The sequence below is a fragment of the Babylonia areolata genome, chromosome 2, assembly GCF_041734735.1.
Source record: "Babylonia areolata isolate BAREFJ2019XMU chromosome 2, ASM4173473v1, whole genome shotgun sequence".
NCBI classification, from domain to species: domain Eukaryota; kingdom Metazoa; phylum Mollusca; class Gastropoda; order Neogastropoda; family Buccinidae; genus Babylonia; species Babylonia areolata.
In genome coordinates this window covers 56,484,986-56,508,231 of record NC_134877.1, presented here as the reverse complement: position 1 = coordinate 56,508,231, position 23,246 = coordinate 56,484,986, and the positions used below count along the sequence as shown (strand labels likewise).

At 47.1% G+C, this 23,246-nt stretch overlaps 1 protein-coding gene across 5 annotated transcripts in view; it reads left to right on the top strand.

Moving 5' to 3' along the window:
- Window positions 1-22,153, top strand: part of LOC143275471 (uncharacterized) — a 95,864-nt gene extending 73,711 nt beyond the window's left edge. For all 5 annotated transcript variants that reach the window (XM_076579652.1, XM_076579637.1, XM_076579623.1 and 2 more), the window contains exons 4-7: window positions 6,703-6,996; window positions 9,090-9,344; window positions 10,276-10,451; window positions 17,338-22,153. In XM_076579652.1, coding sequence (XP_076435767.1) covers window positions 6,703-6,996; window positions 9,090-9,344; window positions 10,276-10,451; window positions 17,338-17,628 — 1,016 coding nt within the window. In that variant the 3' untranslated portion in view covers window positions 17,629-22,153. The remainder of the gene's footprint in view (window positions 1-6,702; window positions 6,997-9,089; window positions 9,345-10,275; window positions 10,452-17,337) is intronic.
- Window positions 22,154-23,246: the final 1,093 nt, after the last annotated feature.

Below are 23,246 nucleotides of genomic sequence, written 5' to 3'. Positions count from 1 at the left end.
GCCGAGCTAAGATAGCCGCGGAATGACGAGTGGCCCCCGGCCCTCACCACTGAGAAGCCACTCACCCTGGACTCCATCAAGGTTCGAGAGGACAGGTGGCTTAAAATGGCGGCGTCCACAGCTCAGCTGTCCTCTCCATACCAATCCTCAGCGCCCACCGCAGTTCTCTCCACCCCCACACCCCTCCACCAGACTCACCTCCCGCCTCTTTCTTTCCGACGACCCCTCGCCCTGTGGCTTGGTGGTGGTGGTGGTGGTCTTGACATGTTCAGTACAGGAGATCTCTCTGGACGAGCAGGGACTTTTCTATCCGACTTCCTTTCGATCCTCATCCTTATCCACCTTTTTTTTCTTGTTTCTTTTTTTTTTTTTTTTTTTTTTTTTAAATCTGCCAGTCTGTTAGACATCGATTAAATAATTCCCTTCCTATCCAACTTCCCTTCCTCATCCTCATCCACTTTTTTTTTGTGTACATATTCTGCCAGTCTGTTAAACATCGATTAATAATTGTTAAGTCTAGTTTAATTTTTTTTTTTTTAAGTAGTGAGTGATATGAACGATAGTCTTTTACAATGAATACAGAGAGGGGGGGGGGGGGGAGCTGGCGAGTTCATATTAAAGAAAACAACCTGCACCAAACACCGAAAAATGGAATAAAATGAAATAGAACAAAATAAAATAAACAGGGAGAGAAGAAGAAAAAATAATAGAAAAGAAAAGAAAAAATCAACACCTGCACAATAAAAAGGAGGGTGTTCCCCGCCAACTTCAAAAGAAAAAAAAAAAATATATATATATATATATCTTCCATTGTTACGCTACGTGTTTAAACATACTCAGTGACAAAGGACATCTTTCCTTCTTTCTTTTCGTCTCGTTTGAAATTCTCCACACACCTGTCCCCTTTTGCCCAGTGTCATAACTAATTCTTTTCCTTTCTTTCTTTTTGTTGTTCTTTCTTAGGGGGGGCGTGGGAGGGGGGGCGGTGATGGGTGGGGGGGGGGGGGGGGGGGCTAGCAGACGTTTGTGAATGGCTTGGAAACGGTTTTTTAAAGTCCAGGGGAAAAAAAATGAAAGAAAAAACAGAAAACAAAAACGTGTCCCACTACGTAAAAGGAGAACTGATGAATGACAGCTGCCCCCCCCCAAGAAACAGACGACTTGACACCATGTGTGTAAGACAGGCAACTCCACCCATCTGTATGTATCCAGCCGTGACCTTTCTTCTGTTCCTTGGTCAGACAGACAGATCTATGCATGGGTGGTGGACGGGGGTGACAGGATTTATTGTCAGAGAGAGAAAGAGAGAGACGAAGAGAGAGAAAGTGAAAGAGAGAGACAGAGAGAGAGAGAGAGTGAAACAAGGGGATCAGAGGAGGTGATACTAAGGGAAGGGTGTTTGTTCTCCGCCCTGTACATATATTGACAGAGGGGAGAATGTCCTTCTCTCCATGGTCTTGTCGTTCGTCTCTCTCTCTCTCTCTCTCTCTCTTGGTCTCTGACCGGGGGGATAGGCGCTACAGTAGTATCCATTATCAATATCAATCGATGTTTTTTTTTGTTGTTGTTGTTTTGTTGTTGCAAACATCTACACAGTGTGTGCTGCGCGAAGCAAACCTGTTGTGATAATACTAAATTTGTATGTGTATTTGTATTTCTTTTTATCACAACAGATTTCTCTGAGTGAAATTCAGGCTGCTCTCCCCAGGGAGAGCGCGTCGCTATACAACAGCGCCACCCCCTTTTTTTTTTTTTTTTTTTTTTTTTTTTTTATCTTTCCTGCGTGCAGTTTTGTTTGTTTTTCCTATCGAAGTGGATTTTTCTGCAGAATTTTGCCAGGAACAACCCTTTTGTTGCCGTGGGTTCTTTTACGTGCGCTAAGTGCATGCTGCACACGGGATCTCGGTTTATTGTCTCATCCGAATGACTAGCGTCCAGACCACCACTCACGGTCTAGTGGAGGGGGAGAAAATATCGGCGGCTGAGCCATGATTCGAACCAGCGCGCTCCGATTCTCTCGCTTCCTAGGTGGACGCGTTACCTAGATCTGGGCCATCACTCCACATTGGAGTTTCGTCCGTAAGTTCAATGCCGCCTTCACTTGTCCCAGGAAAGTGGAGCAGTATTGTGGCCGGCCTGTTACCTACCATCTGGCACCATTCCAGCCCTGCTGCCGACTGAAGAAAGACGTGAACAGCAAATCTAGTGGCTGGAGTGTGCCGACAGTTTGATTGCCCAGAGCGGGGCTCGAGTGTTTTGTGGTGTTCTCTTTATCCCGTCCGTCCACTCCCTGATACTTGACTCGTATCTTAATCCTTTGAGCCTCTCTGTCTCTCTCTCTCTCTCACTCACTCTGTGTCTCAGTCTCTCTCTGTCTCTCTGTCTGTCTGTCTGTCTGTCTCTCCCTCTCTCTTTCTCTCCTCAGTGCACGTCAACTTGTGACTCATGGTGTCCTTTGGTACACACACACAGAGCTATGTATATATATATATATATATATATATACACACACACATTTATATATGGTGTGTGTGTGTGTGTGTGTTCTCTCCCACACGCCCTTAACCTCTCTTTTCACACGAGTGACGAAAGGATTATGAGGCTACCACACACACACACACACACACACACACACACACACACCACATACACACACACAAACTCACACACATACACTGTGTACACACGCAAAGTGTCGTAGTGGAGAGAGAGAGAGAGAGACGCTTTTACTCTTTGATGTTTTATTGCTGAAGACACTGTCCATAGCACAGGGTTAATTTTGAAAAAATGCACATGCACATAGACGTCTTTTTCAGTCTAGGTCGTAGGAGAGAGAGAGAGAGAGAGAGAGAGAGAGAGAGAGAGGTGGTGGGGGGTAGGGGGGGGGTGTACCCCAGACCAGAATTAGTTTTCCCAAACTAGGACACCCGGGGTGACACATGCAAACGGGACGACTGAAGAAAAGAGATAACCACGGCCCGGTTCGTGATAACCCGGGTGAGCGGAGACAGTTTGAGAGAGAGAGAGAGAGAGAGAGGTGGGGCGAGAGAGAGCGGAAGAGATAGTCAAGATAACACGTGGATCGTTCAGCAGATCTCCTTTTTTTTTTTTGTCATTATTAAACTAGGACATTGGTTTAAGAAAGAAGAAGAAGAAAAAAAAGTCGGTGACATTGTCAAATGTCCCATTCACACCCGAAGCTCCGGTGGTGTGATGATAGTTGTCGTGAGTGCTGCCATCTCTCTCTCTCTCTCTCTCTCTCTCAAACACACACACACTCTCTGTCTGTCTCTCTCTCTGTCCCTGCCTCTGTCTCTCTCTGTCTCTGTCTGTCTGTCTGTCTGTCTGTCTGTCTCTGTCTCTCTCTCTCTCTCTCTCTCTCTCTCTCTCTCTCTCTCTCTCTCTCCTCCCCTTCTTCATCTTCTCCGTCATCTTCAGTACTTCTCCTTCTGCTGACAGTCAGTAGGGTTATTTGTTTAAAACTAGTTGTTCAACGTACGTATATATAAAATGTTGCAGATTGGACTATTCAGCCATCTGCGCACTCACAGATAGACTCATGAGCATCCTTCCCCCCACCCCACCACCACCCTCCCCCCATCTCCCATCTGGATGACAACGATGGTCATCATCGATCTCGATGGACACACCATACATATATAAAATGTCACCCGCAGTTTTTTCGGTTGTGTGTGTGTGTGTGTGTGTTCTCAAATACCCATCAACACCTAGCACCTGCAAGTGTACGAACTGCGTCCAGTCACATACTCCACTGCCACCCCCACCCCCACCCCCATCCCCCTCCCTAATCCCCTCCCTGCCCACCACCTCACCTCCCTACCAAAGTCATTGCCTTCTTACCTTTGGGGAAGGGTGGGGGACGGGGGGGGGGGGGGCGGGAATGGGACCTAGTGCTCAAAGAGGACACCCGGAGAATATACGACTCAACCGGATGAATATATTGTCTATGTTTATGTGTCCACCCCCCCAACCCCCAAATCCCTGTTTATTTTAGCCGAGCATCATTCTGCTCCTGTTAAATGTTGGAGGCTGAGCTGATTTCCATGCGGGGCCTTCGAAAAAAAAAAAAAAAAAAAAATCGCACCGGAGTTGTGGTCGCCTACACTTGGCTGCTGGCCTTGAGTGTCAAGTTTGAACCAAACACACACCGCAGGAACGGACGACCCCGGAGGTTTTTTTGTTTTTTTTTTGTTGCTGTTGTTGTTTTCTCTGTGTGTGGGTGGGTGGGTGGGGGGTGATTTTACACTCATCCGTTCGTCTGTGTAGGGAGAGAGAAGAGAGGGTTTATCAAGTGTGCTCGGCCGGGCATTAAACGTTTACAGTTTCTGCGGCTGTTGATTTTTAACGATAGGATTATGCCTCGGACGAGGTGACCGGGGTGCGGGGTTACGCTCAGATGATGAGGATCACGCCTTTGGATCTTAGTTTTGTCTTTTTTTTTCTTTTTGTCTTTTTTTTTTTTTTTGTCTTTTTTTTTTACTTGGCTTTGAGGTTACCTTTATTGAGGGGAGATCAAGTGCAAAGTCGGGAGAGACTGCGAGAGGGTGGGAGAAGGGGGTGAACCCAGAATGCTGATGTGCTTCTAAGCTGCTGCCAAGGGGTGTCTCTGACACGTACACAACCTTATTGTTTTGTTTTAGGTTTGGGTTTGGTAATTCCGTCTGCCTGCGCTATTAATCAAGAAAGCGACACAGCGCCGAGAATCAGTTATCATCGCAGTTGACTTTTTCTCTTTTTCTGTATCCGTAATCGTATTTGTGAGAATACATGTTTCAGTATCACATAAACACGCTGAAACGAAGAAAGCAACCACACGTTCACAAGTGCGCGGGCGGCCGAGCTGCTCTTTCGCAAACTGGCACCCAGTGCAACACTATGCAGCATACATAACACTTCATGTATCAACCATAATAGTTCATATACTCATCGCCACGACACTTAACTTGTTCATCAGAATAGTTCTGCTATCTTCACAATTGTTCGTAATTATATTCGTCACAACAGTTCATGTATTCATCATAATAGTTTATGCATTTCATCATAATAGTTCATAGAGTTCGTCTGTTCTTCACAATCGTGAGCTGAAAAGTGTTTCCAGTGAGGCCTGTATCATCCCCTTTTTGTGGACGTTGACGACAAGGACTGTAATAAACCCTCCAATGCGCGTTTGATGTTGAAAGCCCCCGTGTTTTTGAAACCTCAGCCTTATAGCAGGGACCAGATACATTTGGCGTTTTTAGACATTTTGATGAGGTCCTAAAAGTTCACAGGGAAAGGCTACGTTAAGCTGATGAAAGTATGACTCACCTGTCCGTGAAGTGTCTCACAGCTAAGCTTGTCGATACAGACACTATCTCAAGCAGACTTGCCTTACATGTGATCGTTTGTTTGTTTTTTCCCTGGCAGGACTTCATCAAAACAAAGCACGCTATTTGGACAAGCATGGTCATAAATAAACGGAGAACCATACCCCATGTTTCTTAGATTGTATGCTTTTTTTTCTTTCTTTTTTTAAAGTTGCCTTATATTTCATTCCACCATAGGAAGTGGTGGGGCTGTGAGGAGGAGTTCAACAGCATTGTCGGACGGACCATCCTTGACATGCTCTTGAGTTAGTTTTTTTGAGTAGGATGGTCAGTCGTGTCCGACTACGACCACCAGAGCAGCAGAGGAGGCAACTGCTGTCCCAGCTATCTGGGCTAGAAATTGATTATAGCGGAAAACGTCTTGCCCAAGTTACATCACTACTCTCTCGGTTAATAGGGTTTTTAGGACAGTCGACGTTGGGATGGTTGCCAAAGGCCAGCTAGCCCCCAAGGCTGCAGCACAAAGAGCCAGTACAATCTTGCCTCCCAGTTCGAGAGTCGTAGTCCTCCACAAAAGACTAAGCTGTAAATAATTTCCCATTGTAATGGAGAAACCATTGGTCGTACAGCTCTCACTTCGCTGTTGGCCCAACTGTAAACTTATTTTAATCTGTGATATAAGCTAAGCACTGGGCCATGGATTTTGAGTGAATCCACAACACTTTGGCAACCCGTCACTGTTTTTCGTCTGTTCCGTTGCTCAGCTCTCTTCTTGCATACAGACGCCATGACAGAATTGGTCCGGCGTTGGACTTCTGATCTCGTGTCCACCAAGTGATCATCAGGGCTCGAGGCTCGGCCGTTTCGGCATGGTGCTGTCTCATTAGGAAAGGCACTTTACTCCGATTTTCCTAACTCCACCCTGGTGTGAATGGGTACCTGGCTTAGTTTGGGGAAAGTTAAGACGATGACGGAAGGAGAGCAAGGGGTGGGGCGCCTTCCAGTGCCGAGACCCAGACAACGTGGACATGGTGAATTCACCGCCCCCCGAGGACCTTGAAAGGGACATTGGAACTGAACTGGGGTTTGGGTTCAACTTCCTGTTCACTTCTCACGCCCCTTATTCATCACAATTGTTCACGGCTGGGGTCGGTCAGTCAGTCAATGGGGGGCCAGCTATGGGACCCGGTTTCTATCTTTCTTCTTCTTCTTCTGTTCGTTCGTGGGCTGCAACTCCCACGTTCACTTGTACATACACGAATGGGCTTTTACGTGTATGACCGTTTTTATCCCGATATGTAGGCAGCCATACTCCGTTTTCGGGGGTGTTTCCACCTTTAACTTGTATCTAACCCCTCTCCTTTTATTTTTGCAGGCTCCCACCAGAACTGCGAGCACGACTTCGACGGCAACGGCGGGGAGATCGCCCACTCGCAGCACGCAGGCGACATGCACTTCGACGACGAGGAGAACTTCCGCTCCATCGGCTCCTACACCCCGGACGGCATCTACCTGCTGCGGGTGGCGGTGCACGAGATCGGGCACGTGCTGGGCCTGTCGCACACCAACCGCTCGCAGTCCATCATGTACGCCATCTACCATGGCACGGAGCTGTCCCCGGACTTTGAGCTCAGCCGTGAGGACCGCAAGGAGATCCAGAAGATTTACGGTGAGTGGCTGGGGTGTGGGAGGGAGGGTAGGCGGCGTGTCATGTGTACAGAAAGGTGGAGGGGTTGTTGTTGTGTGTGTGTGTGTGTGTGTGTGTGTGTGTGCGTGTGTGTGTGTGTGCGTGTGTGTGTGTTTTCATCCTGTCCTCTGTGTGTGTGTGTGTGTCTGTGTGTGTGTGTTTACATCCTGTCCTCTGTGTGTGTGTGTGTGTGTGTGTGTGTGTTCATCCTGTCCTCTGTGTGCGTGCGTGCGTGCGTGCGTGCGTGCGTGTGTGTGTGTGTGTTCGTTCTGTCCTCTTTGTGTGTGTGTGTGTGTGTGTGTGTTTCGGGGTAGCGGTGGGGGTGATTCATGGTTGTCCTCTTGACCTGTCCAGATGATCCTCCCTCACCCCAGCCCTCTCTCTCTCTCTCTCTCTCTCTCTCTCTCTTCTGGCCTGATTTATCTGTTCCGCGGTATGATAATTGGTCCGTGTGATTGTCCCCTCCTTGGAATACTACAGGCTTATAGTTATAGATAGATAGATAGATATGAAGGGGGAGGGGTCGGGTGATGGGAGGGTTTTTTTTTTCAAAGAGGAGAACACACACACACACACACACACACACACACACACACACACACACACACACACACACATCGGAAGGAGTAGCAGAGAGAGATATACAGTGGCTACGACATCAGTCAGGCAAAGCGAACACACAAAAAGCGCTGAATCCGCTCTTCCCATCCTCTCCAGTAGCGAGTGGTAACTGGGCCTGGTCCTGACGGCCAAAATAAAGCCCTAAAATATCGGTGTGGAACACTTGGGGGGGATTACACGTAGGAAGGGGGGAGGTGGGAGTGGGAGGGTGTTGATGAATGGGTTTCACTCTTGTCTCCGCTGCCCCCTCGCCCCCCCCCCTCCCCACCCCACTCCCACTCCACCTCCATACTCCCACCCGCACCCACCTCCTTCCATCCCTCCCTCATCTCTGTCTCACTTCCTATCTGTCTGTCTGTCTCTCTCTCTCCCCTTTCTCTTTGTTTCTCACGGCTCTCACCTTCTGTCAAATGGCCTTGGAAAGCAACCAACCAACCAACCCAACCGGCTGTGTGTCCATGCCCTTGTGATGATCACAGAAAGTTCACACCAATAAGTGTACAGTCTATTATTGTTTGTTTGTTGGTTGGTTGGTTTTTGGGGGTGTTTTTTTCACGTCAGTGAAGAGATAACCTTTCAATTGTCAACGATGTGAAGCAAGGTTAGTCATCTTCCTGTTTGATAAGGCCTCTGTGCTCAGGTCACGTCTCTCAGAGAAGGACCTCAGCGAAGGACTATCGAGGGTACCTGCGGCTCATTAATAATTGTGGGAGTGTTTTCCGTTGACCGTTGACTAACCTGCTGAAAGCTGTTTGAACCCACAGATTGCGTAAAGCGGTGAGGGATCGGCAGTGGAGAGACTGAAGTCGTTTTGATATGGTGATTAAGAAATTACAAGCAGAATGTCGCCGAAACAGGCGCTGCAGGTGGACTCTCGATATCAACAGGACGACTGCACAAAATAAATAGATAAATAGATTATCAATATAAAAAAAAACGAAATGCTAACCAGTTCCATTAGTATAGCATGGCAGCTAAAAGAGATTGCATAGCAAGCAAGTATTCGGTAGTTCTAACTCTTAAAAGTCTGTTTAAAAAAAAGAAAGAAAGAAAGGAGGAGAGGAAGGAGAAAATGTTAATAAAAGTAGCTTCGTGGTTTACATACTGAAGTTTTCAGGATCTCGTCTGGGTTTGGTTTGTTTTTTTAAAAGACAAAATGATATGAAAAAGAATAGGAAGGATAAATCATAATTACCGTTGAATTAAAATTCTTTCGACGACAATATTTCTTCTTTTGTGTGTGTGTTTTTTTTTGTTTTTTTTTTTTTTTTTACAATTAAAGCGCTTTGAGCTGAATTTGACCACCCCCCCTTCCTCCCCCTGCCCCCCTTCCCCCTCCTCCCCCCCCCCTGCCCCTCCCCCCCCAAAAAAAAAGATTACTGAATAAGCGTTCATCATTCTTCTCCGTATTACTATTACTATTATTATTATCATTATTATCATCACGAAAACAGGCGTGTGCAAAGGGCAGTTCAGCACCGTCTTCGACTGGGTGCGCAAGCGGCCCGACAATCAGTTCATCTACAACACCTACTTCTTCCGGGAGAACCACTACTGGATGTACGAGAACCACGCCAACCGCACGCGCTATGGGGACCCTTTGTACATCGCCCGGGAGTGGGACGGCGTTCCGGACAAGCTGGATGGCTACCTGCACATATGGTACTTCACCGGCACCGACATCATCAACGAGGCCTACTTCTTCAAAGGTCAGTGACGGGCTGACTGATATGACTGACTGACTTGGACTTGAATTTATTGGCTGGTGTGGTATGGCTGGCTGTTTGAGTGAATGAGTTATACTGGTGTAGTAGTAGTAGGATGAGGAGGTTAACTCACTCAGTACGGCCAGTCCTCTCTTCTCCTCTACACAGACCCCTCGGATGTCCAGTGGGTGTCTGAATGACCCAACCTTTAGCTTCCGTCGTCAGAATTGTGGTAGTCTTTGTCAACATTCACCTCTTCAGTATAAGACCCTTCCACTTGCAATATTTTGATGATGGTAATTGGGGTGAAACGCTGTTGACGTCGTCTCTTTCGCGGTTCGCATGGAGAGAGTTAAACGACCAATTGTTGGTTGTTGGGCTTGTCGCCAGTCTCTCTCTCTCTCTCTCTCTCTCTCTCTCTCTCTCTCTCTCTCTTTGTACATATCTTTTACTTTTTGCATCACCTCTTCACTACAGTAAGTACTCTCTGGCACCCTTCCGTGTTAACAACAGTTGGAAAGTTAGATTTGAATGTTTCTCTGCATGATGATGTAAGACAGACAACGTTGTTGTGGTTGTTTTTGTTTTTTGGTGTGTGTTTTTGGGGGGGTTTTTACGTGAAAAGTGTAACTTTAAAAACTCAAGACAAACAACAATAGTGTATAATTAGTATGCTTTGATGCTTGGTTTTTAATTACGTAGAAGATGTGGATGTGATTTTGGGTATAGAGTTTTTAATTTTGTTGTATTTTACTCGTGTAATGTGCCTTGAGCGTTACTGTATTTGAATGAAAGGCGCAATAGAAATAAACTATTATTATTATTATGATTGTTATTATGTAAAAACGTGTTGAGAAGTGTGTGGTGTGGTGTTGTGTAGTGTGCGGGTGCGCATAACGACTATTACATGTGCGTTGCATGGTGCTGTCGACAGGCGAGCACTACCACAAGTACGACAGTGAGAACGATCGTGTTTACGAGGGCTGGCCCCGCTTGATCAGGGATGGGTTCGGACCCAGGTCCGGCCAGTCCGAGGCCGTGCCCAACAACCTGGACTCCGTCTTCTTCGACATGCGCGACAAAAACATCTACTTCTTCAAAGACGACATGGTGAGTAGTCTTGGTTTAAACATGGTTTCCTTCTCAAAAGCAAGGAAAAAGACATTGCGAACAAACAGAGCAGCAAGGAACAAGCACGGAGCTTATTGGTGTGCTCGGAAAACTGCTCATGCATACAGTGAACGCATAACTCAGCGGCATTATTAATAATAAGCAACATCGAATATGAAATATGACTCAGATCACGGATGAACTGTAACAGGAAAAGCAAAGAAGTATGGCGAGTCTTTGTCAGTCAATATTGGCAGTGCTGTTGTGACGGGATGAGATGGGATGGGATGTTTTCGTGGTGTATGAATCTCTGTCTGTCTGTCTGTCTGTCTGTCTCTCTCTCTCTCTGTCTGTCATGTGTTATGCGCGTCATGTAATGAACCATTCTAGGATGCCAATAGAATCAGGTGTTGGCTTTTGTCCAGTCTGTTTCATGTTCATCTCAGATCCAAACTTTGGTGATACAAATAGAAGCCAGCTTACGAAAAAATATACGGATTGATTAAAAAAAATTTTTTTTAAAGAAAGCAAAGAAAAAGAATAAAAAGAGGATCTACGAGGCTGTCTACGTCATCAACAGCTGGACTTGATACAGCTGCAGACTCAATTCGCTTCAGCGCGTATCACTTGCAGCTCGGCGCCCATAGCAGCAGACCTGTTTAGAAACGGCATTAAATCATCATCATATTCGTCGTCATCATCATCATCATCATCATCAACACCACCACCATAAGCCCGCGCTCGCACGTACATAATTATATACACACGCCTACACATACGCTGGGGCACACACCCCCCTTGCACACATGCACGCGCGCTCGCAGACACACACACACACACACACACACACACACGATTTTAGTGGTTTAAACCAGCTATGGTTGTACGTCATCAGCTGCAGTGGTTGAAGCAGCATTACAAGAAAATGCATCAGGATTGAAAGGTGGCAAGAATCATCCCTTGAACTCAGACCCACTTTCACCCCTACCCTCACCCCCACCTCAACGCCTTCATCCCCCACTCTCCAAAAGAAGTCTACCCCCCACTCCCTTCCCCCTCTTTTCCACCTCCCCCCCCTCCCTCGCCTCGTCCCCCCCCCCCTTCCTCACCCCCATCTCCCCCCCAGTCTCTAGTCAGTGACCTGGTTAGGGGACCCCGAGGTGTGTGTTCTATGAGCACGCGCAAGTCTGAAGCCTTCTCCTCCCCGCCAGCGGGCAATTGACGTCACTGTCTACGGTTCGACTAATGACGACAAGGTCTTTTGCCTTTTTATTGTGTAGACTTGCTAGCAGCAGACAGACTGGAGAGAGGAGAGGGGGGAGAGGGGGGGGGGGGGGGGGGGCGGGGGGGATCGGGAAAGTGGGTGGTTGGGGGTGGTGGAGGGGAGGTAGTGGTGGTGGTGGATATTGGAGTGGAGTGAGGTAGAGAGGGACTGTCAGACGGCCAGCCCATCACCTGTTAATAATTCTCTCGCCGTATGTGAGGTTAAAGAGAGGGGAGAGAGAGAGAGAGAGAGGGGAAACGAACATAAGAATTGTTCCTCAAAGACAACGTGTCGTGTTTATACTTTTTTTTTTTTTTTTAAAGTTAGTTCAACTTTACTTTCGTGTTAACGAATTCCTCCAGACTCGACATAAAATTTCATTTCTGAAGACGACATTTTTTTTTTTTTTTTCGGGGGATGGTGGTGGTGGAAGGGGGGGGGGGTGACAGACAAAGACAGTCAGAGGGTTGTCAAGGCCTTGTCACAGTGGTGGGAATGGAAGAGAATAGGCAAGTAGCGAGGGAGGGACGGGTTGATATGACAGGACACTGATGATGATGATGGGAGGGTGTCGGGGTTTTGGAAGTGGGGAGGGTGGGGGCTTGGGAGGCGGGGCGGAGGGGGTGGGGGTGGGGGTAGGCAAGGGGGTCGGGGGATCGAGGGGCCATGGCACAGAGGGGTAGTAAGTATAGTACGGATGGAAGGTAAGGTAAGACAAGGTAAGTCTGTGAAATTTGTCTTGTAGCCCCCACTACCCTGCCTCCTGCCTGGCATCCCAAGTAAAGAGACGAGCGAAGTGCGCCCCATCGGCGCCAGAATGAACGAAGGGTGTGTGTGTGTGTGTGTGTGTGTGTGTGTGTGGAGGGAGAGGGGAGGGTGAAGAGGAGGGAGAGCGACGAAACGTAGGTTTTGTCTGGAGGGGGAGGGGGCATGTGGGGGGGGGGGGGGGAAGGGGGAGGGAACGGAAGGAGGGTGCAGTGGGAGAGGGTGGGGTGAGGAGTTTAGTCAAGGCTGATGGTGGCGTAGTGTCTTTTGGCACGTTCCTTGCCCCCCCCAACCCCCCACCCACCTTCACATCCTCCCCCCCCCACATCACCCCCCGCGCACCTCCCCCCACCCCACCCCCTCTCTCTCTCTCTCTCTGTCTCGCCCGAGGGCCCCTGCACAGTCTGCCAATGTGATGTGCCTGCTTGCTGCTGTGGGCTGATGTTGTTTTACCTGCTTGCTCTATTACCTGCCTTGCTCACGACGTGTTCTCCCTGACCCCTTCCCAACACCCTCCCCCCCCACCCCACCCCCCCGACGCCCTCCACCCCTCCCCCTAACAGCCATCCCACCCCAACAACCCATCACCCTCACCCACCTCAAGACCCCCATTCGCTGGTCCCCCCCACTACCACTACCACCACCACCTCCGACTCTCCACCCCCCACCCCCACCCCCTACCAAAACATCCCCGTCTCCTTCCCGCCACCACCACTTTCACTCACTGATCATTTTTTTTCTTTTTTCTTTTTTTTTTTTTTTGTTTCTTTTTTTCTTGAGGGAGTAGAGGGAGAGTCTGTTTTTGTCGTTACACCCGAATTATAGACGACTCACATGTTACAGGAAGGTTGTGTGTCCGTGAAGGAGAAAGAATAAGAAAATCTGAACCCCCCCCCCCCCCCCCCAAAAAAAAAAAAAAACCCAACAAAAACAAACACCCAACTTTTTGTGCCCCTTGTCCTGATCAGTGCTCTCTCTCTCTCTCTCTCTCTCTCTCTCTCTCTCTCAGCCCCCCCCCCCCCCTTCAGTCTCTATCCCTGTCTCCACTCTCTCTTTCAGTGTCAGTTGCTCTCTCTCTCTCTCTCTCTCTCTCTCTCTCAGCCCCCCCCCCCTTCAGTCTCTATCCCTGTCTCCACTCTCTCTTTCAGTGTCAGTTGCTCTCTCTCTCTCTCAGCCCCCCCCCCCCCCCTTCAGTCTCTATCCCTGTCTCCACTCTCTCTTTCAGTGTCAGTTGCTCTCTCTCTCTCTCTCTCTCTCTCTCTCAGCCCCCCCCCCCCTCAGTCTCTATCCCTGTCTCCACTCTCTCTTTCAGTGTCAGTTGCTCTCTCTCTCTCTGTCTCTCTGTGTCCCTCCCTCTCTCAGCCCCCACCCCACCCCCCAGTCTCTATCCCTGTCTCCACTCTCTCTCTCTCTTTCTCTCTGTTCCTCTGCCCCCCCCCCTCCGCCTCTCCCCCGCCCCCCAAACCCATCCTCTTTCTCTGTCTCAGTAAGATATTAATTTTTATTGTGGCACGTGAGTCACAGAGAGAGAAGACATAATTCTGTTTAAAAAATCAGCAAGAACGAAAAAAAAATATGTTGTTTTTAAAACAATCGATAAGAGAGAGAGAGAGAGAGAGAGAGACACTGACACTGACACTGACACAGGTTTAATTGTGAAGGCCACCGGCCCATACACAAAGGGGTGGGGGATACAATGGGGCAATTCGATCGCTCTCCACACACAAACACACACACACACACACAAAGAAAAAAAAAGGTGTACTGTACGTGAGTAGCCGATAACTGGATGAAAAATACATAGCATGTTCGTCCTCATCATGTTTATAGTTATACTAATTCATTCATTGTGTAAATTCGTCTCTAAATTTTAAGGCGTAATAAGTGTACATAGCAAGATTTCTCTGGGAGGTAACACATGGGGTTTGTAGAATAGGAAACAAATGTATTGTCATTGATATTTATGAACAGAGAGAGACAGAGAGAGAGAGAGAGAGAGGCTGCTACTGACACACACACACACACACACACACACACACACACACACACACACACACACACAGAGAGAGAGAGAGAGAACATGGGAATGACGATATATAGTCTAGTTAGAGAAAGGCGAGAGAGGAAGCAGGGAAGCGGTAACGTGAAAGTTTGCACGGGCAACAGGAACGACCGAAAAAAAAAATATATATACAAGGTTGGGGGAGGTCAGGACAGTGCAAAGAAAAACAAAGAAAAAGAAAGAAAGAAAGAAAAAAACAACAACAAAAAATCTACCACCACTGTTTCCGATTTTCAACATTTCACTCGACGCTCGATTTCCTTTTGGCACCCTTCCCTGCCTCCCTCCACTTCAGTCTGTCTGCCCCGCTCGCCACAACCGCCACACACTTGGGTTTTCTTCTTTCTTTCTTACTTTCTCTCTCTCTCTCTCTCTCTCTCTCTGTCTCTCTCTCTCTCTTATAGTTTTGTCTTCTTTCATCCTTCCTTTCTTTTTTCTTTTTTTTTTTCACCCACCTACAGATCAGAGAGAGAATGATTCGGATCAACCCAAAGCTTTTATACGTCTGTTTTAGTCGCTGATTCATCCGTCTGGATATGCCAAGTGCCGTTAGTTGATAAACAGCAACGCCGGACAACAACAATGGGAACAACAACAACAACAATAAGAACACCGCCACCAACCAACAACAACAACAAAAAGAACATCCATAGGTTGGATCTGGACTGATGTGATGCGAATCTTCGTTTTAACACCTGGCTAAAGTCGTGACTACCTTTATTTATATTTAGCTTCACTGAATCGCCATGTCATGATGATTTAACAATACCACTATCAACATCAAAGACATAGATCCACTCTCATTTTTTCACCTCACACCGTTCGTTCATTCAAGCTTTCAAAGCTGACTTTTGTGTGTGTGTGTTTTTTTTTTTTTTTCAAAGCACATGCGAGAGAAAGAAAAAAAGAAGAAAGAAAGAAAACCAAAAGAAAGAAAGAAAGAAAGAAAAAGACAACAGATAGTGCACCAGAGTACTTCCTGTATTTCTACATACTTTAGATACACACGTGGCGACTTAAAGACTAGAAAAATCGACACAGAAACATGCACCCGTGCTTCATAGTGGGAAAAAAAAACCAAAAAAAAACACCAAACAACTAAACCTCATTCAATCATGTTCAATATGCAGTGGTGTGCGAACGTGAGAGTCTGTCAGAGTGTGCTGTTTTAGTTGGAAACGGGAGAATATGCAACTTCTTTTCTTCTTTTTTTTTCTTGGAGGCAGGTACGGAGGTTGGCGGGGGGGGGGGGGGGGGGGGGGCGTGGGGGGGAACGTGAAGATATGTATATATATATATATAAAATATATATAACACATAAACATATATTCCCACACACACGCCACCTCTCTCTGTCTCTCTCTCTCTCTGTCTCTCTCTCTCTCTGTCTCTCTGTTTGTGTTTCATTTGTACACGCGAGTGCGAAATATGCGAAGCAGGCCTACTATACAGACAGACAGGGTATAAGAAGAAGGAGGAGGAACTGACACAGCAGGAAGGAGAGGGAGGAAGAAGGGTTGTGGTGAGGGGAGGGGGGTGTTGGGGGGTGAGGGTGGGGGGGGGGACGATGGATGACACCTGGGTGTTGAGGGAAGGAGATTTATTGTGATTGTCCCTGTGCCAAACGATGAGTCATTGGGCTCTGTTCCTCAGTATCCGAGAGCCGTACTTTTTACCCATTTACCTCCTCGCAGCCTCTCTCACTGTGGTATTGTACAGTCTGTCTGCCTCCTTGTCTGTCTGTCTCTGTCTGTCTCTGTCTCTGTCTGTCTGTCTCTCTCTCTCTCTCTCACACACACACTCACACACGCACACACACGCACACGCACACACACACACACACACACGCATACACACACACACTATTGCTGTTTTGTCTTTCTAAACCTACCTCCTCCTCCTCCTCCTTCTCTGTCTGTTTGTCTGTCTGTATTTTGGTCTGTGTCTCCGCGCCCCCTCCACCCCACCTCCCCACCAGACCCCCCCACCCCTCCCCTTCCTTCTCCTGGCACCGCTGTTATGTGGTTGGTATAAATCTTCGCTCTAGCCTCACAACGTTGAGGCTGCTGGGCCCTAGTTATGCCATGAGGAACGAAACCACACTGTTTCTTGTTGGCTGTGAATTCTGTTGGGGGGCGGGTGGGGGTGGGGGGTGGGGTGGGGGGTTAAGTGTGTGTGTGTGTGTGTGTGTGTGTGTGTGTGTGTGTGTGTGTGCTGATAGTTGTTGGCTGTTGGCCGCCGTTCGGTATGTGTGTGTGTGTGTGTGTGTGTGTGTGTGTGTGTGTGTGTGTGTGTGTGTGTGTGTGCCGTGTGTGTGTGTGTGTGTGTGTGTGTGTGTGTGTGTGTGTGAACTGCTACACTGCATAGTTCTGGAGTATTGAACCTCAACACAACAATACAATGAACTGTTACCCTGCATGACCCTGAAGTATTAACCTCAACACAACAATACAATGAACTGTTACCCTGCATGACCCTGAAGTATTAACCTCAACACAACAATACAATGAACTGTTACCCTGCATGACCCTGAAGTATTAACCTCAACACAACAATACAATGAACTGTTACCCTGCATGACCCTGAAGTATTAACCTCAACACAACAATACAATGAACTGTTACCCTGCATGACCCTGAAGTATTAACCTCAACACAATACATTGAACCGCTACCCTGCACGGTCCTGAAGAATTAACCTCTGTTTGCGTGTTGTTGTGTTCGTTCGTTCGTTCTTTAGGTCTAAGCATCTTTTCACTAAAAGTGATAAGACGGATGTGTCGCTGTGTGCTCCAGGTGTACGTGTACGACCCCAAGGAGCCCCTGGACACCCAGGGCTGCTGCCTGAGGAAGCGGAAGATCACGGAGGAGTTCCCCCCGGCCTCCGACAACGACCCTCCGCTGCCCGACCGGCTGGACGCCGTGTACTACTCGTACGGCGACCGGATGCAGTACTTCATCAAGGGGGAGAACTTGTGGAGGAATCGGGTCTTTGACCCCCGCCAGAGACGCATCGTCAACAGCGTGGAGTTCATGGGCAAGTGGTACGACAAGTGGCTGGACATTTGTGACGTGCAGGCCCAGTGACCTCCCCGGACCCAATCCCTGAGTTTGTGTGACCTGTGGTCTGTTGGTGTTGGTGTTGGTGTCCAAAACGCTGTGGTCCTCGAAGGACACGAAGCTTGTTGTTTTTTGTTGTTATTGTTTTGTTGTTGTTGTTGTTGTTTTTTGTTTGTTTGTTTTCGTTTTTGTTTTTTCATGGGCCACAAGGACACAGAGAGGATCAATAATCAGTCCACATGACAATACCTGAATGGAGGGGGCAACGCCGTGTTGACGTTTGACACAAACGGTCTCTGCGACAAGGGGGGCTGGCTGCTGGCTGCTGGCTGGGTGGGGGAGTTGTGTCATGTCAGGCACACAAGGACACGGTTCTGAAACCTGTGGAGTGTCAGTCATCACCTTGGACTTTGCTGCACGCTGCACTGCCTTTCGAGAGAGGCTGGGCTTCAATCGACTGTGACTTGGTGGAACATTAGTTCATCCCCCGCCCCCAAACCCCACCCTCCTGTTCTCCACAGTCAGGATCAGCATTCTTTGCCTCGTAGAAAAGAGCTGTTCTGGAACAGACATCGGCACAAAGAAAAATGCGTGTTCTCCAAATAATTTTTACCCAGCGCTTTTTCTTCTTCTGAAGTAACCCGGACTGGTGTGAACAGATAGGCAGAGACAGACAGGTGCATAAGAACATAACAGCATGCCAAACCAAAGATAGAAAATGGCCGTGTGGACAAAGTGGTTGGGGAAGAAAAGACAAAAACAGGGGGAAAGGGCTCATTTCTCGTTTGTGAAACTGCCGACATAATCACTGAGGTGACGTTGCCTCAGACGACCACTGACACTGTGTGCAGTGTTTGTGACATACCACACAAAGCTCTCTTCCCCCACCCCCACCCCCCCGTGCCCCCCACACACACCCACGGCTCCCATCCCCACCTCCTCTCCCCCTGCCAACCTGACCCACAGACTCTGTCTGAAGGAAGACGTAGTTCTGTTCATCCAATTTCATGTACCTTCAGTTTACCAAATGCACAGGGGAGCCAGTTTCCGGACTCAACCAGTGTAGAGTAGAGGACTGAGTCGGTGGGAAAAAGTTTTAGTTTCAGTATCACGAAACACTGCTGCCCTGTGCTGTGCTGTGCTGTGCTGTGCTGTGCCAGGTGGGATGTGTGCTGATGGCTAGCTCTCTGAACACACTGGACACAATGTGTTCGCACTTCGTTGAAGTATTGGTGGACACTGCTTCAACATCGATTGCACTGTCAGACGTACGGTGTTAGACATAGACTATAGTGTGCAGAAGAGAGTGTGCAATTGTTGAGGTTACTCTCTACAGTAATAGAAGCTGGCTTGAGAAACTGTGACTGACCAGTGATGACTGTATACGTGCAATAGAACATGCACAGCGGAGTTGGTTCAAGGTCAAGGTAGCACGTCCTCCTTCCTCTTCCTCCATCTCTCCAGCCCCTTCCTTGGTTCACCCCCCCCCCCCCCCCCCCCCCCCCAGACCCCTCACCTCTTTTCTCCCATTTCTTTTCCATATCAAACCGACTGGAGATGGGAGACACTGCCATTGACACAGCTCTAAGAAAGTGGCGTTACTTTATTTATTCAGTTTCCACGACCATAAATGACGTTAGTTTGGGGTTCATAAAAAGCAGAAACGCTTTGTACGCACTGTATGGGGTAACGTATAACTCCAGGAGGGGAGAGGGGTGGGGGGGGGGCGTCTGGACGGTACAAGCAAAAAATGCATCCTCCTGACTTAACGTAGAAAGAGTTTACCTGGCATTTGCGATACTATGTTTTATTTATTTTTGTTTGTTTGTTTGGGATTTGAACCGGCGTCTCTTCAACTGAGTTTCAGTCTGTGTAAAAAATAAATAAATAAATAAATAAAATAAAATAAAATAAATCAACCCCATATTCTGCCCTAAACTGCCTTGTTGAGTTCATTTCTCATTATTTGCCAAATGCCATAATTGCAAGACTTGCTGTTTAGGTCTGATCTTGTGTTTCACATGGTTTTTGTTGGGTTTTTTATTTTTTTTGTTCAATTGGAGACAAAGAGGACATTGACCGAGCCGGAAGGCATCCACTGAACCTGATGAACTGACTGTAGGTGTTGTTGTTAATGAAACTGTGTACATAGAGAGCCTGTAAATACGTGTATATTTGTCGAGCGGCTTAATGTGTTATCCGAGTCCAAGCTGCGTCTTTTGCATTTGAAACCTAACCACGAGCATGTGCATAGTATTAGTTGAAAGACGGTGATAAATCAGTAACAGTGCTGCTAAACACGACAAACAACAACAACAAAAAAGCATGAATATGCACATGACGTTGCTGAAAAGGACACTGGATGTTTTTGATTGTTTTTGTTGCTGTTGTTGTTGTTTTGTCTCCGTTCATCGCCAATAAGTTATTTGCAAGCACATTCCTTACTGCCTCGAGAGGTGGCGATATTTTTTGCCAGGACCAGGCTGAAGGTCAAATTGTGTGTTGTCTGTGATGTGCGTCACATCCTGTTCGGGGTGGTCGCAAGGGGGCGCTAGCAGCGTGTGATGCAGTCTCTTGACTGTGCGCATGCGCTTCGTGCGACCTGAATATAAAAAAAAAGAAGTGGGGACTGGTTGTTACCGGACTTTGGGAAATGGGGTGATCGGCTCCTCTGATCACGTGACCAGCATTCTGTCAATTGATGTACATTTCGTTCCAGTTATAACTATTTCAAAACAACAATTAAGGGAGGGAAAAAAAAGAAAGAGAGAGAGAGAGGGAGAGACAGGTTCCTTCGATGTCAACCTGTTTCCACACAAGTTGTGGTCCTTTTGTGAAGAGATGTGAAGCGTTTCGTGGTATTTTATCACTTTTATACCATCAGTGTTGTTTTGGTGTGTCAGTGTCTTAGCCCCCCGTGTCTGCTGTCAAACTACGTGTTTTAGCGATGAAAAGCATTTCTTACCGGACTAAGGTTCTGTGTTATTAGCGAGGATCCTGTACAGTATGTGTTTTTTTTTTTTTTAATTTATTTTTTTTTTAGCTGTTCCCTTTTCTAGAGGTTTATTTTCTTATGTCTTCTAAACATGCCATTTGTATACTGTGTAACTACCTTATTTATTATCTTTCACCGTCTCATATATTCCTCTTCGTCTTCTTCTTCTTCTTCTGCTCTTTCTCCTCCTCCCCTTCCATAACTCTCCCCTCTTCCAGTCTGCTCGTTATGTTCGTGGATGTTATATCACCCTGTGCTGTTTCCGTATTTTCTTTGTGGGCCGAGCATTGTGCTTTCGTGAACCGGTAAGATTAGCAAATTGTGCTCTGAGCGCCAAGCTGTATTACATTCTCTGTGGAAGTAAGGAAAGACAAAAAAAAAAAGATTCTTTGGACAGCAAGAGAAACCAGGATGGTTAAATCTCTCTGAACGAATTCGTTGTAAACCCCTCGGGTGTCATTTCACCCACACGTGTGTCCTGACTCCGTGTTTCAGTTAATCTCATTCCTGGGCTGAAGTTTAACCACACCCCAGCGCAGTTTCTTGCATTAGCTCCGTTCACTTGCCCGAAAGTGTATTCCAGCGGACTGCTTTCATTTTGCGAGTCAGTTTCTCGTCCTTCGCTGAAGCTCTGTACGGTCCTCTTAATCTTTCTGGTGGTATACCTGGCCTCAGAAATCTGTGAGGCTCATAACGTGGCATGGTAACAATGGCGCTTCTTTACTCCTCCCTTCAAAAAAAAAAAAAAAAAAAAAAAAAAAAAAAAAAAATCACATATACTCTGCAACACGCAAATACGCATATACATAAACATTGTTTTTTTCATTATAGTTATTGTAATACCATTCTTGCTTTCTGTTAATCCCTCTGGGATGCACGCAATGGAAGACGAACTCAACAAGCAGGTTTGATCATTCCAGCTGCTGTGCTTATTTTAACCAGTTTCTTGTCTGATGTCAGAGTAGTCATCTGTTGGAACACTATGCGTGTTTTCAGTGACTGATCCGATGAATAATGATTACAGCGCCTATCCTCGGTCAGAGGCCAAGCTCAAGGCGCTTGAAAGAGTCATCTACAAAGAACAGGCTGCCTGCCTGGGAAGAAGAGACTGAGAGCTGCCGTTAGGCGCTCATCATTCGTTTCCTGTGTCATTCAGTCAGGCTTTAGTTCACGGTTCTGGCCATCAGCACTGCTTATCTGTGCGTGCAGAACAAGCAGCTGTTCAACAGTAGGGGGCCTTGTCGCTTCCTGTCACTGCTTTCATCATGTTGCCAGGAGTCAGGTATTCATAGTTCAGATCTGATCGCAAAATGGCAGTCCTGATTCCTGGTGGGTCCCCCCGACCCCACCCCCTCTCTGTCTCTCTGTCTCTGTCTCTGTCTCTCTCTCTCTCTCTGTCTCTGTCTGTCTGTCTGTGTCTCTCTCTGTCTGTGTCTGTATGTCTGTGTCTGTGTCTCTGTGAAACAAAACCGTATAATGAAAGATGAGTTTTTGTCCAGTGCTTCTTTTCTCAAGCAGCAACACTGGCAAGGAATCGGAAGGGGGTAGGGCAGGGGAAAGGGGGTAGGGGGTGGGGGTTGGGGAGCGTGATGGTAGCGAAGATATTTATTATGGCCAGTAATATAATGATGCCCTTGCTGAGTCAGTGGGAATGCTTTTTTTTTTTTTTTTTTTTTTTGCCTTGTGGCGGAAAATAATCATATATATATATATATATATATATATATATATATGTTTCGAAGACTGAGATGGTCCAGAAAGAACTGAACAGGACGATACACAGGGAAGGAAGGTAGATACCGCTAAAAAAACTGTTTATAAACTTTCAACTGCCCCCTTTTTAAAAAAAAATTTCTCTGCGTATATTTCTTGTTTTATATATAGATGAATGAATAAATAAATAAATGAATAAGACGGACAACGGTCAGACAAGAGAGTTGTCACGAATGATAATTATTTGTTATTCCTGCACTGTTATGTAACATATGTAAAGTGTTGAAAAAGAGCTGTGTATAGTGTTGACGTGATGCCAGCAATAGTATCTGCCACCCCCATCCCATCCCCACTCCCCCATCCATGCCCTCACCCCCCCCCCTCACCATCCCCCACCCACCTCGTCCCTCGCCCCCCCCCCCCCCCCTCTCTCTCTCTTCCTGCTTTGAGATGATACGTTGCTTACGAAGAGCATGTATTTATGTACGTTCAAATCCTATTATAAATGTTTTTTTGTTTCAAAAATGTTGTTGTGTTTTTGTTTTCTTTTGTTTTCAGAGAAACATGAATAATGATTGCTTTTATTTTTGTTTTCTTACTGTTTCTTTCATTATGGAACTATTGACTTATACTCAGACGGAAAGCGGGGGCTTGCGATGTGTTTGAAGAAAGGACATAGAGAGAAAAGGGAGGTGGGTGGTAAGAAGTAGTCTGTTCGCGTCAGGTTGGTTGGGTCGGTGGTGGAATGTTTTGTAAACGACAAAAGGTGGGGGCGGGGGGGGGGGGGGGGGGGGGGGGGGGGGGGGGGGGGCTTTCTAAGTCCTGTTTTATATTATTACAATGTTACGTTAATTATAAATCATCATTTTCATTGAGTTCGTGTACATTTTCCGATGTGATATTTATTGATGATCTAAACAAACAAGGAAATTTCATC